At 29.1% G+C, this 13,323-nt stretch overlaps 2 protein-coding genes across 2 annotated transcripts; one reads left to right on the forward strand and one right to left on the reverse strand.

The window, feature by feature from the left end:
- Positions 1–271: 271 nt before the first annotated feature.
- Positions 272–4,836, forward strand: LOC111683203 (serine protease gd). Its single transcript, XM_023445255.2, has 5 exons — positions 272–626; positions 1,664–1,814; positions 2,280–2,565; positions 2,789–3,502; positions 4,082–4,836. The coding sequence occupies exons 1-5, from the start codon at positions 414–416 to the stop codon at positions 4,626–4,628; spliced, it is 1,911 nt and encodes a 636-aa protein (XP_023301023.2). The 5' UTR covers positions 272–413; the 3' UTR covers positions 4,629–4,836.
- Positions 4,837–6,464: 1,628 nt separating this feature from the next.
- On the reverse strand, positions 6,465–9,795 carry LOC111683206 (DEK domain-containing chromatin-associated protein 4-like). The gene is made up of 2 exons (XM_023445259.2): positions 9,105–9,795; positions 6,465–7,141 (listed from the first exon to the last, which is right to left on the reverse strand). Exons 1-2 carry the CDS (start codon positions 9,793–9,795, stop codon positions 6,465–6,467), a joined length of 1,368 nt encoding a protein of 455 aa, XP_023301027.2.
- Between the last annotated feature and the right edge of the window lie 3,528 nt (positions 9,796–13,323).

Genomic DNA, 13,323 nt, shown 5'->3' on the forward strand with positions numbered 1-13,323 from the left:
ATTTTATTTTATACTCTTTCATGTACTTATCATTTAAGGGAATTTCCCTTAATGATCATTATTCACTCACTGCACAATTGCATTTCATTCATTCACACTTTCTTTATATTTTTATGATTCTGTTGTTTGTGTTTGGTTTTTTTTATGATCCCCATAATTTTTAGCGGATTTTTATTTCTTTCTATCTTCTTTTATTATTGCTTAAGACACATTTGACATTCTCCGTGGTAAATGTCATAATAAAATCAGTTGTTTTTGAACGCTCTCGCAATTGAGTTGCATGCGTTCTCTGTACATATAAGAAAATAAATGAATTTGAAAATAAAACAAAAAACTATAAAAAATAATAAACAAAATAAGTGCAAAATAGTGATAAAGTGAAAAAAAATTGCAAAAGAAATAAAATTTAAATAATGCATTTACACATCACCACCATCATGTTTATCATATTCGAACATATAAATAAAATTTTTACACAAGGTATACCAATAAGTCCTTGTCCGAAAATGTTTCAATATCGTTTCGATGGCGCGGAATGGTTTGGCATATTATCGGTGCGTAATCCAGATTTTGGTCAAGCTTTACATTTGCGTGTCACCCTCTCGATGAGAGGGAAACCGACAACGGTAAGTTTTAAGTGGATATACTTTAATTATTTATATTTTGAAGATGTGTATAAAGGGTTTATAAAGAACTTTCTGGTACACCAGTAAATGTGAAAAAATTGAGAAAATATAATTTAACCAGATAAAATCTATTTGCAATGAAACTTTTTCATTTCAAATTCTTTCTGTACAGGGATATTTTAGAAAAAACTATTGTTATTCATTCCCTTTAAATGCATTATATAAAGGAGAGGGATCAAACTCTTATTAGAATGGGCCTGATATAGGTCCAATGTTTAGGCTTCAGATTTTGTGTAATCTATACAGTTTAAAATGTCATGAGGAACAAAATTGTGATAACTATATAATAGTACTAAACTTGATGTGAATTTTATTCAATTCATTGTTCAGTTGGATTACTTGGCAATTGTTTATGGCCGTAGTAAAGAATGGACTCGATTTTCATCTTTCACGAGAAGATATCAAATGACAAAAAGCTAGAAACATGGGCATAGGCAAGGAGTATTCGAGTTTAAGTTTAGAAAATGAACCGATCAAATCCTTCATGAGCGCCGCTATGCTAAATTAAAAAAACTCAATATACATTAGATTGAGAGTTTTAAAAAGTTACTTTAAAATTGTTCACCTTTCTAAGATATGGCATGTGAAACCTTATGAAAATCTGAATAATAGTATTCTTATGTATTTCTTTATAATTTGCATTTTTAATTTCAAACTTTAGATCGGCTAAAAAATATTTTCAAAAAGTTTATCAACCTTTCCTTATTCACTCTATTATTTATATTTCGTTATATTTGAAATGATTTTCAAATTTAATTATATATTTTCAATCCAAAATTTTGCACCAGGAAGTTCTTATTAATCATATTCACAAAATGTCCTTAAATTTACTTGCAAAGCCCAGCACACTTTTGCACCTTACACTATTTCAAAATGTATACAATTATACTTACGATAACATGTTTTTTATATCCTTTAATCCCTTTTTATATCCTTTATCTATATCCTGTGTGTTCTGGGAACAATAATAACAACAGAATTATTTGGGCGAAATTGAATTGCTAACACGTGGACAATTCTTAAGCGACACACCGGTATTGTATAAAATTAAATTTCCGAAAAATCACTTTCCACCTAAATTGTTACAAATCACAACGAATAATCAAGTTGTTTGCCTAGGAGCACAAGGTAAAGTATTAAGAAAACTAAAACAAAAATTTAAAAGAAATCCTTAAACTTTACAACTAACAAAAGAAATGAAAACCTACAAAGTAAAAAATCAATATTTCTTTTAAGTATTTGTTAAAAGTATTTAAAGAAAATTCTGTAATACATATTTATAAAATCAAATATTAAATACCATTATTTTTACTTTTTTATTATTTACACTTTGGCATTAAATGTTGTTTTTGTTATGATGAACATTTTACTTGATGACACTGTGTGTATGTATTTGGTACCCATCACAAAACACAATGTCTATTGGTGATGTGTTGATATGATGCATCCATCAAAAACTAAAAAAAATAATAATAACATTGAAAACATCTACAACAACCAAACACCACTCACTCATTCATCCATCAATATACCATTCATGCAACATGTTGCGTATTACTACATGTGTGTATGTGACATTATCTAAAAAAACAGATCACAGTATCTTTGTGACACAAATACAATTGGAACACACTAGAAAGTTTACATTTCTACCCGATGAAATACCACCACCCATACAAACATCATCATCATCCTCGTCCTCATCGTCATCATCATCAGCCTCATCTTCATCGTTTACGCCTGCTACAATGGGCCTGGGGGGAGGTCACTCATCTTCAATATCAGCATTACCCATAACAACAGGCATGAAGGAATCATCAATACTACCAACCAACATTGCATTTGGTACTAAACATTTGCCTTTAACCAATATGGAAAAGTAAGTTTAAAATCTTCTACAAACATACAACATACTTACAAAAATATACCAATCGATATATAGATGGACAGACGTATAGTCAAATGGTTTGGGTGTTGGACAGACATCAGACTTAAATCAATGTTAACAAAGAATTTGAAAAATTATTTCCTCTTTTTTTTTGTATTTGCTCTCCTTTTTCTTATAATTTTCCTTTTTGGTTTCTTTTTCTTAATTTCTACAGGAATCCCATGCGCCTTTCAAAGGATATTTGTGGTACTATCGATGACCGTATACGTTTTCAAGTTTTGCATGCATTAAAACAAACTACAACTTCTATAGTTTCTTCTTCCTCCTCCTCTTCCTCGGGTACAACATTTAAAAACCAAGCAGATAGTGTAGGTTCGTTATTGTTGTCAGCAATATTGCCACGTCCAAATGATGAAATCTCTACGGGTGGTAGTAAAGCTGCAACTGTCGCTACAAAAGCCAGAGGACAAAAAGCAGAACATGATGAGGATGATGGTGATGGTGATGACAGTTTACCCCCCTTAGTTACCAGTGACACTGATTTGAATTCAGATTTTATGTTGGATGATGCTGCCTCAGCTGACGGTTCAATGACCATCAATGAGTTGCCATCTATTACTCGTGGAGCCTGGCCCTGGCTGGCAGCTGTTTATGTTAATAATTTAACATCCCTGGCTTATCAGTGTGGCGGTACATTGGTATCTCCACGCATTGTTATCAGTGCTGCTCACTGTTTTCAGTTGTTTAAGAAGCGGTATACTGCCAATGAGGTCTTGGTGTTTTTAGGACGTCACAACTTGAAAAATTGGAATGAAGAAGGTTCATTAGCGGCTCCAGTTGATGATATTTTTATACATCCCGACTATAATCAACATTTGAATACTTATGATGCTGATATTGCTGTAGTTGTGCTGAAAAATGAAGTTCGGTAGGTAGAATATGTGAAATTAATTGATATAAGACTATTTTTTCCTGCTCTGCTATAGAAGGAAGTCTTTATTAATCTCACCATTGATTTTCTGAATCGTATGTCTGATTGTCCATGACAACCTAAAGTTTTAAAAGAAATATAATATTTTAGGTATTTAAATGAGCTTGAAAGATTTCCTTAAACAATTAAACCGCACTACTTCTGTAGAATGTTTCCGAAATTTACTACACATTGGATTCGATATGAAGTAATAAAATTCATAAAAATAATCACAATACTCTGTCAAATTTTAGAAGGATTTATCCATTCTTTGAGTCTCACAACCATCTGTCTATAACTGACAATTGATCCTTTATAGTTCCTGATCGAAAAATATAACTTCAGCAAACCAATTGAAGATTTTAGTATAAAGCTAAAATTCGATATTAAGAGACTCTATCAAGCTCTGTAAATTTTGCTCCATAATAGCGCCAAGCCTCAAAATTCTGCTAAATTTAATTTAGAAATAAAAAAATTCTTTCTTATTCTTATAAAAATTTTTTATATATAAATTTACATTTATTTAACTACTTACAGCTTTAATACTTTTATACGTCCCGCCTGTATGTGGTCTGGCTCCACAAAGACACAATACATCGAAGGAGAGCATGGCATTGTAGTCGGTTGGGGTCTTGGAGGCTTTAATACCTCCAAACATACCTCTACCACTAGTACAGTGCCAAAAATTGTCAGTACTCCCATTGTTTCGAACGATATTTGCTTTAAGGCGAATCCTAAATATCGAAGTCTCTCATCGAATCGAACTTTTTGTGCTGGGATTATGTTGCAAACCTCATCGGCAACATCTAAAAGTGAAGTTAGTGGTAAACCATTAAATTTTCAACAACAATTACACCAGGGACCCTGTACTGGTGACTCTGGTGCGGGTTTAATGATTTTCAAAAACAATCGTTGGATGTTAAGGGGTACCGTATCGGGTTCGTTGCCCATGCAATCAGCTGTTGTCAAGGGTTCTACCTCGTCTACAACTTCTCGAACCAGCCAAAGTTGTAGTATAAATCAATATGTGATTTATACAGATGTGGCAAAATTTCTAGATTGGATTTTTGCATTTATTATATAAATGCAAAAAGATGGACTGTAACAAATGTAAAAGAACTTTTAAGGTAAAACAAATTTAAAAAAGGGGAGTGTATGTGTAAGTGATCGAATTTAATATTTTTAGTTAAATATATATGTAGATGTGCTTAGCACAGTTATCTCTATTATATTAATTTTAAGTTATGTAAATAATTTAATTAAGTTTTTTATATTTAAATTAAATATTTAATTATCGTTTTAACTGTGATAGTTTTACAAAAGAAGAAAAAAACTGTATGTATACAAATTTGTATGTTCGAATTAGTAGTTTACTATTTTATTTAATAAAAATGAAGAAGAGTTGTTCGAAATCAATGTAGTGTTTTTTTGTCGATCTTGTCAAAAGATAAAAAATTTTAATAACTAGAGAGAGAAAATTTATTTGTCTGCCGATAATACTTGTTATAACTCTAATTATATTGGACATTTAAAACTTCAATTATTTCCATGTTTATTATTAAATATTCAAAAATAATTTGTGAAAAAAAATCAATGAAAAATCAATTCTGTTCTTCAAAATTTTCATAAATACAAAAGTTCTTTATAAAAAACTGTGATAGGCTTACTATATATACATTAATTACAATTTTTTAATTGATATAAAAAAATCGAATATTTTTCTTAGAGCCTTAACAAAAAACAATTCCAATGTACACAAGCAATTTCCAGTCGAGTTGTTATATAAACATCTTGTATTATTTCACATCTAATTCAAAATTTTGTATAAAATTTTATTGATTTTAAATTGTTATGCCCCATATCGCTACATGTGCATGTACTGATGATTGTGACACCCAAAAATATTGGTCCTACACTGGCTCAGCATCACTTTTTAAATCGATTTAGTTACATACATATGTACGCATGCGTGTCTGTCCGTCTGCCATTCCCTATGTTCACTTGAGTAACCCTTTGGGCGCGTTATGGCAATTTAATACTATTTGATTTTATTTTTATTTATATTTTTGGCCGAATTACGATATCTTTTGCAATTGTTTAAAATCGGTTCATTATTTTGCCTAGGCCCTATACAACTGCACCGCCCAAATATGACTTTTGAGCTCATAATTATTTTGTAGTTATCGGACATCACCCTTAACCCTTGCCGCCAAAGTCAAAATTTCCCTCAAACACTAATACCATTACGTAAACCCCTCTACTAAAATATATAAGGGTAAGACTATATTTACCTTTGATCACATAGAGATAACCCCTCTTTTAGAAAATCTCTTAATTTGTCAACAGATTGCTAGATTATTTCGGCACTAAGATAAAAAAACAAATTATTGATTAATAGTTCTTACTTTGACCTTTTTGTTTAATCCCAATTAAAAAAATATTTCTCGAGCTCGAGGTCAATTGTTCATAAATTTTTTTTATTATTTATTTCCAATATTTCGATATACTTTGGATATCATGAGTGACAAGTGTAAACAATTTTTAAATTTCATGAGGATTGAGGATTATTATTGAACTTGTTGCCGAGTTCAAATTTTGTTATAAGGAGTTCAGAGCAAATTGCTTTTAGTTAAGGATGCAAAATCTTTCTTATTGTCAGATTAGCATTGATACATGGTAGTAGCATTATGGATTAATTCACATTAAATTTTCAAGAAATGAATTCATCTCTAACCTAATTACAGATGGAAAATATTTCTAAAATCTTCTGCAAATAGCTTTTAGTCCATTAACTAAGAAGACTTGAAAAAATTAATTTATACACATTTATATTTATTTACTTTTTTTAAACTATAACATCATTTATTAAACAATTAAGCATAAAATCTATTCATAAATGTTATTTCGGAAAATAATAAAATTAACCTTGTCTATTTGGTACCTTTTGTTTGTTAGCACCAGGACTTTGTTTATTGCCACCAACTTTTTGTTGATTGGCTCCAGGTCTTGGTTTATTAGCTCCATTACGCTTATTTTGCATCTTGAGCGCTTGCTGTTGCTTCATAATAAGCTGTCTTCTTTTCATCATATTTTGTTTCCTTTTTAAAATAAACTGTTGCCTCTCCTTAATCATTTGATGTCTCTTTCTGAGTTGTTGACGTCTCTTCTTATTGGCCTCTTGTTCTCTTTTAAGCTGTTGTTTCATTTTTTTAATTTTCTGGGCATTTTTCTTAATTTGTTGGCGTCTTTTTTGGTTGGCCTTTTTTAAGGGGTTTTTATTAGCAGCAGGTTTCTTACCTCCAGTAGGTTTATTACCACCGGCAGCTGGCTTATTTCCACCAGTGTTGGGCTTATTACCTCCAGTGGCGGGGTTATTTCCACCAGCGGGTTTATTACCATCGTCTGGTTTATCATCTTCAGCAGGTGGAGAATCGTCCTCATTCTCACCTTTTTGTTCGTCTTCATCGCCTTTGTTTTCTTCTCCTTCTCCTTCTTTTTCACCGTCACCGTCTGCTTTAGGTTCTTCCTCCTTTTCATCTTCTTTATTTGTTTCCTCAGCAGCTGTTGGGTCATCTTCGGCTAGCGCCAATGCCAATACTAGGCCAAAAATGAAAATTGTAAAAAATTTCATGTTCCGTTTAAATTCCTTTTGCTTATGTTGTTCTTAAGTTATTCAACTCCTGAGTTAAACTGTAATTACTTCTCAGCTATAGATCCACTATTTATGGCAAAAATTTGAAACTCTTTCTTCCATAAGTCTTATATAAACATGCGTAGCAGCAGTTAAAACAAATATTTATTTTTGTCTTTCTAGAAATGTTGTGTATCTCACTCTATTAAGTAAATAAATATATTTATATTAGCAAATTAGCAGTTAAATAAATATTATTTTGTATGCAAAGAAATTAGTTAATAAAAGAACAAGTGAAGGTCAACTATTTTTTTTTATTTTAACTAAAAATAATAATTTTTTAAGGCAATAAGCGTGTTTTCCTTATACCGAGAATGTAACAATATCGATTTATAATTCTACAATGAGCAAAAATATGGGTTTAAAAATATAATGGGGTATGGGATAGTATTTTAAATGTAAATGCCGGAACTGAAAATGTATGAAAAAATATGTATTCTAGGTTCTTATTTTATTCTAAGACGATCTAGCTATGTATGACCGTCTATCTAGAGAAGCACATGTTCTTTCTTTATATTGTGAGATTTGTGAGGCAATATTTGATTCTATACAGCAAAAATTAAACAAAGTACTTCCAAAAGCATAACATTTATCACCACTGCAAAACTAGCACAAAGAGATTTTATTACCTCCAAAGAAGGGACAAGAAAACATTTTTTTTTTTTTTTGATTTATGGTATGTTTTTTTTACTGATTTTTTCTTTTAACTAAATTAAAATTTTTTTTAATAAGCGTTTATTTATTTATATTAATATTACTTGAGTTAAATTAGTTGTATTCTATAATACTAAAAATTCACTTAGTAATAACTTCCAAAAAAAAGGACATACTAATTACTTCTTGAGAATAAGGTCATATGTAGTGAATTTGAAATCAAATTAAATGGACATTCCTTTAAAAAGGACTGATCAACGCTGACTTTACAACAACACCAATACAACATTATTTCTAAAATATTGTAAGCCATCTGGAAGTCCATTTTGTCAGCTTTAAAATAAAGGCTTAACATCTGACATATCTTCTTTATTTTTCGAGATATATTTACCTAATGAATTGCCAAAAACTAAATTTATTTATACTTTTCGAATTTAATAAAAAAAAATTTAGATTTAAATTTTTTATACCCTACACCACTTTAGTGGTGATATATGTACACACTTTAACGTTAACCTTGTGCACAAGGTACATTCCGAAGCCTATTAAAAATGGTTAAAATCGGTCTGTTATACATACCGTGATTTAATTGAAATGACTACGGATAAAGTACAAAAACCCTTTCACAACTAAAAAAAAAACCATGAATATTCAAGCTTTAGGATAAGATGTCTGGAGAAAGAGATTTAGACTAATTAAAAATTATAATTAGTCGAATTTGCTCAATCCTTTAAAAAATTTTAAAATTTAATTTTTTTGTCGGCCTGTGTAATTGTAAAATTGTTTTGGATTATTTCAAAAAAATTAAAATTACTTTAATAGGGTGTGGGAGACTTATCATAAATGCTTCTAAACGAAATAGTTATCAAAATTGTCGTTGTTTATAGCTTAAACAAAAAAATATCAAAAAATCTTAGCATTAGTTTTGTCCTCTTTTAGAATTTTTTCGAATTCACTTGAAGTGATTTATTGGTATTTTTGATACCTATACTGAGATACTGAGATCATAATTTAAAACGTTGGTAGAGAATTGAGAATATTTGTAAAAACATGATTTTTCCGCATTCGTTTGTTTTAATTTTTTTCTTTTATTGTAAAATATTAATTTCTTTGAAATACTAAAAAATATTTAATTTTTTATTTAGAATCTGCTTAAGGAAGCATTATATATTTTTGAAATAAATTCACAATTTTAAAATTAAATTCTATTTTAACCTTGTCTATTTGGAACCTTTGGTCTGTTTGCTCCAACTTTTTGATTTTGTTTGTTTTTGTTTTTATTAGCAGCAGTTTTCTTCTTATTAGCAGCGGCCTTTTGCCTTTGAGCTTGCAATCTCTTCATGTTAAACTGTTGAATCTTAAAGTTTGCCTGTTGCTTTTTCAGATGATTTAATTGTTGGTTAATCATAACCTGTTGTCTCTTCATCATGGCCTGTTGTCTTTTTCTAATAGCTTGCATTCTCTTCCTCTTGGCTTGTTGTTTTTTCATGATCGCTTGTTGTCTTTTCAAAAGAGCCTGTTGTTTTTTCCTAATTTGTTTTCTTTTTTGAACTAGGTTTTGCTTATTATTAGCTGGTTTCTTAGATCCAGCCGGCTTATTTCCGCCTGCAGGAGGTTTGTTTGAGGAGCCGCCACCAGGTGGGTTTTTACCTGGAGCAGGTGATCCATCACCAGCTGGTTCTCCATCTTCCTTGTCATCGCCTTTACCATCATCACCCTTGCCATCATCTTTATCATCTTCTTTATTTTCTTCCTCTTCGCCTTCCCCTTCACCCTTGTTATCGGCATCTTCGTCTTTTTTTTCTTCCTCAGCTTCTGCATCACCCTTTCCCTCATCTTCTACAGGCTCCTCGGCTAAAGCCAAAGCCAAAACAAGGCCAAAAATTAAAATTGTAAAAAGTTTCATGATACTATCGTTTTTTATTCTCCCGTTATCTTGTTCGTAATCCAATAAACTCTTGAATTAAACTGTAATTACTACTCTGCCGTAGTTCCACTATTTATGGTAAAATTTTTTAAACTCCTTTCTCATACGCTAAAAATAAACACGCATAAAAATTGTCGCAAATAATATATTTGTTTTAAAATTTTCTATAGCTGTTGCTTCTTAGCATAGAAATTAAACAGAGAAATATATTATACAATTATTAAGTAAATATTTATAGAAAATGAAATTAATTGGCAAATTAAATAAAATATGGCATTGATGAAAAACAAGTGTTTAAAATAAATTAAACAATTTGATTATTTTTCTAAAAAAGTGTGCTATTCTAATCAAGAACTTTAAAGGCAACAGACAGAAAATAAATTGATTCAAATTTATTATTTTTTTTAAATATAATTTATATATTTTTTTATCTACTTTCTCTTATGTATAAAACTAGATAACAATAATGTTTTCATAGCAGAAATTTATACTCTGAAATTTGTGCGAAATGTTTCTTATATAAATAAAATATTTATGGACTTAAACTAAATTAATAAGTCTCATTGAAAATTTTTATTTCGAGAAAATGCAGCTGGACTCTTCAGGAAGAAGAGAAAGTGGGGTTTATTTTTTTTTTAATTTTATTGGCAAAAGTGTGTCACTTTGACTATATACAAATTTTTACATAAGTAAATAAATATTATATATGATATCTAAGAGTCGGGTACCAGTAAGGTTTTAACTAATAAGTTCCCCAATTAGTTTAAATCAATATAATAAAATAAAATTTCAAGCTTTGAAGTTAAAATAATAAAAAAGGAGATTGTACGTCTTTGATATCAATTTGTTCAATTTAATGCGAATAAGGCAATTTTGACATAAATATTTACATATCTTTTTCACAAAGAACATTTTTATTTTATAAAAGGTTTATAATAAAAATTTCCATACAAAATGTAATTTATAAACAGTTTATAAAATAAAAATTGTATTTGTGAATAAGAAGGTTAAAATGATAATTTGTGATACACATTTTTATTTTATAAAAGGTTTATAAAACAAAATTTCCATACAAAATCTAATTTATAAACCGATTATAGAATAAAAATTTTGTTTGAGAATAAGAGGGTTAATATGAAAATTTGTGATATAAAAAAGAATATAATTTTTATTTCCAAATTATTTAAATAATAATAACAAAAATTGTATGTATAAAACGAGGGATACGTGTATTGTGTTTTCACAAATCGTGGATACATTTGTAAATAAAATAAATAAATAATAAAGACTTGGCTCCGTTTTCCCAAAGTCTTGGGTATTACGCGTTTTGCCCTTCACCCTTAAAATGTGTCGCAGGACGAAATTCTTTCGTATTATATACGAAATTGTATAAAATATTTTAGTATAATGAAAAATAATTTCATAAATATTCGATTTTTTTTATTTATGATTTTTTTTAAATTACAAAATAATTTAAGTTCATTTATTGAAAATTTAGAAAAAAATGCAAATTTATTTATTATTTGTATTTTAAACACTAAACACCTTCATTTACATATGTAACTTTTTAATTTCAAATTGGATAACAATTTTTAAATAATTATTTCGATCAAGATTATGTGGATTATATATTTGTACTTTCAGTTTAAAATAAATCAAAATTTCTATCATCAAATGTTCGCCTTTTATACCTTATGAAATAAATTTAAAATTACGTTAAACTCACTTAAAATTAGTGGGGAGGGTATTATGCGTTTGTGCTGATGTTTGTAACACCCGAAAATATTGGCCCCAGACCCACCTTAAAGTATACCAATCGGCTCAGAATCACTTTCTGAATCAAATTACCTATGTCCGTCTGTCCGTCAGTCTGTCTGTGTGTCCATGTAAACCTTGTGCGCACGCTACAAGTCGCAATTTTCAAGATAAATTCATGAAATTTTGCACATACTCTTTTTTGGGTTTAAGGACGAGTGATATTGAAAATGATTGAAATCGATCCATTATTTCGTTTAGCCCCCATACAACCGTACCCCCCGAATCGGGCATTTAGGCTCATAATTACGTTAAGTGTTTTATAATGTCAACAAAAAAATCAGCAAAAATTAGTTTTATAGAACAATAAATGACAATACTAATTTTTTTAGTGATCGGACCTCAATTAACCCTAGCCACCATACAATCTTGAAGGTCAAAATTAACTTGTAATTACTAAAAAACGCTTAAAATATGCATTAATGACCAATATTCTGGTCACTTGTTTTGTTATTGAGTTTTTTGATGATTTCAGTGGGCTTATTAGCTGATTTAGCAGCCACCTTCTCGGTTGACTTATCACCATCTATTAACTGGAGGACCCTCGGCTGTAGCATTTTATGCAAGAGTTATTGTCAATGTAAAGTTTAAAAGAAATTTGTTTTTAAGAATTTCATTGTCTGTTTTTTGTTTCGAATTCGATTTGAATAAATATAAAATTTGGATCAATATCTATACCTAATGTATTGTTGGATTTGTATAATTTCTACTTATGTATGTTACTAAATTTAAAGAAGGGGATTTTCCAATATAAAGCAAGAGAATTATAAAATTATAGAATATTAAATTACATAGTTTTTTTTTAGAATCAGGTTAAATATTTGCCTCACTTAAGGCGCTGATCCAACGAGTAGGAAAAGGGAAATTTAACCTCCCCCTCCCCCCAAAGCAAGAAATTTTTCATACAAAATGTAAAAATGAGGAAAAAAGGAAATTAATATAAGTAAAAAAATAGAAGCAGTTTATTTAGTTCATTCGTTAAGATTTTAGAATTTTTTCTTCTACAATATATTTTTACTACCATATTCTAAGTCCTTATATAAAAGAATATATAATTTTGCTTTAGCTCCTATTCTGCATTTCAATTAGAATCGAATTTTTCCCCTTTTTTCGATCGTTGCATTACTGAATGCGTAAACGTAATCGAAATGTAGAAAAGGGTTGATTATTATCACAATTATTCACAAATTTATATCAAATAGAGCTTTTTTCTTCTAAAATATTTTTTACAACCTTCAGATAGAAAGTTTTTCATTGAAATATAAATTTTTTATCAGATAAATAAATATTATATTTTGTACAATTAAATGAAACAATTATATTTAAGTAAATTACCATGTCCAAATTAGTAAAAACAATTTTTTTTGCAACAAAAAATCATACAAAAAAAAATGAATTTAAAGCAATTTTTTTAAAAATAAAGAAAATAAAATAAAGAAAATTTTAAAATTGCCAAAAAATATTTTTTTTGGAAATCTTTATCACTGATGCGGGAAAATTTGCAGGTATATTTTGCCATCAAAATCTTATTTTCATGAAAATGATAGATAGAGACTATTGAATATAGTCCGTAGATATATTTTTTTAATTATTAAAATTTTTACCATAAATAGCATTTTGTGATAATGGAAAAGTATGCAAAAGGACTTTAAAGTTTAAAGAACTTACAATTTCAAACAAATATTTGAAATA

The sequence above is a fragment of the Lucilia cuprina genome, chromosome 3, assembly GCF_022045245.1.
Source record: "Lucilia cuprina isolate Lc7/37 chromosome 3, ASM2204524v1, whole genome shotgun sequence".
Lineage (NCBI taxonomy): Eukaryota > Metazoa > Arthropoda > Insecta > Diptera > Calliphoridae > Lucilia > Lucilia cuprina.

Coding starts and splice junctions, on each gene's coding strand:
- LOC111683203 (XM_023445255.2), top strand. CDS start 414: ATGCATTTACACATCACCACCATCATGTTTATCATATTCGAACATATA. Junction 627..1,663: donor TGAGAGGGAAACCGACAACG/GTAAGTTTTAAG, acceptor TAATAACAACAG/AATTATTTGGGCGAAATTGA. Junction 2,566..2,788: donor CCTTTAACCAATATGGAAAA/GTAAGTTTAAAA, acceptor TAATTTCTACAG/GAATCCCATGCGCCTTTCAA.
- LOC111683206 (XM_023445259.2), bottom strand. CDS start 9,795: ATGAAACTTTTTACAATTTTAATTTTTGGCCTTGTTTTGGCTTTGGCT. Junction 7,142..9,104: donor AAAGGTTCCAAATAGACAAG/GTTAAAATAGAA, acceptor TTTTTGGCCTAG/TATTGGCATTGGCGCTAGCC.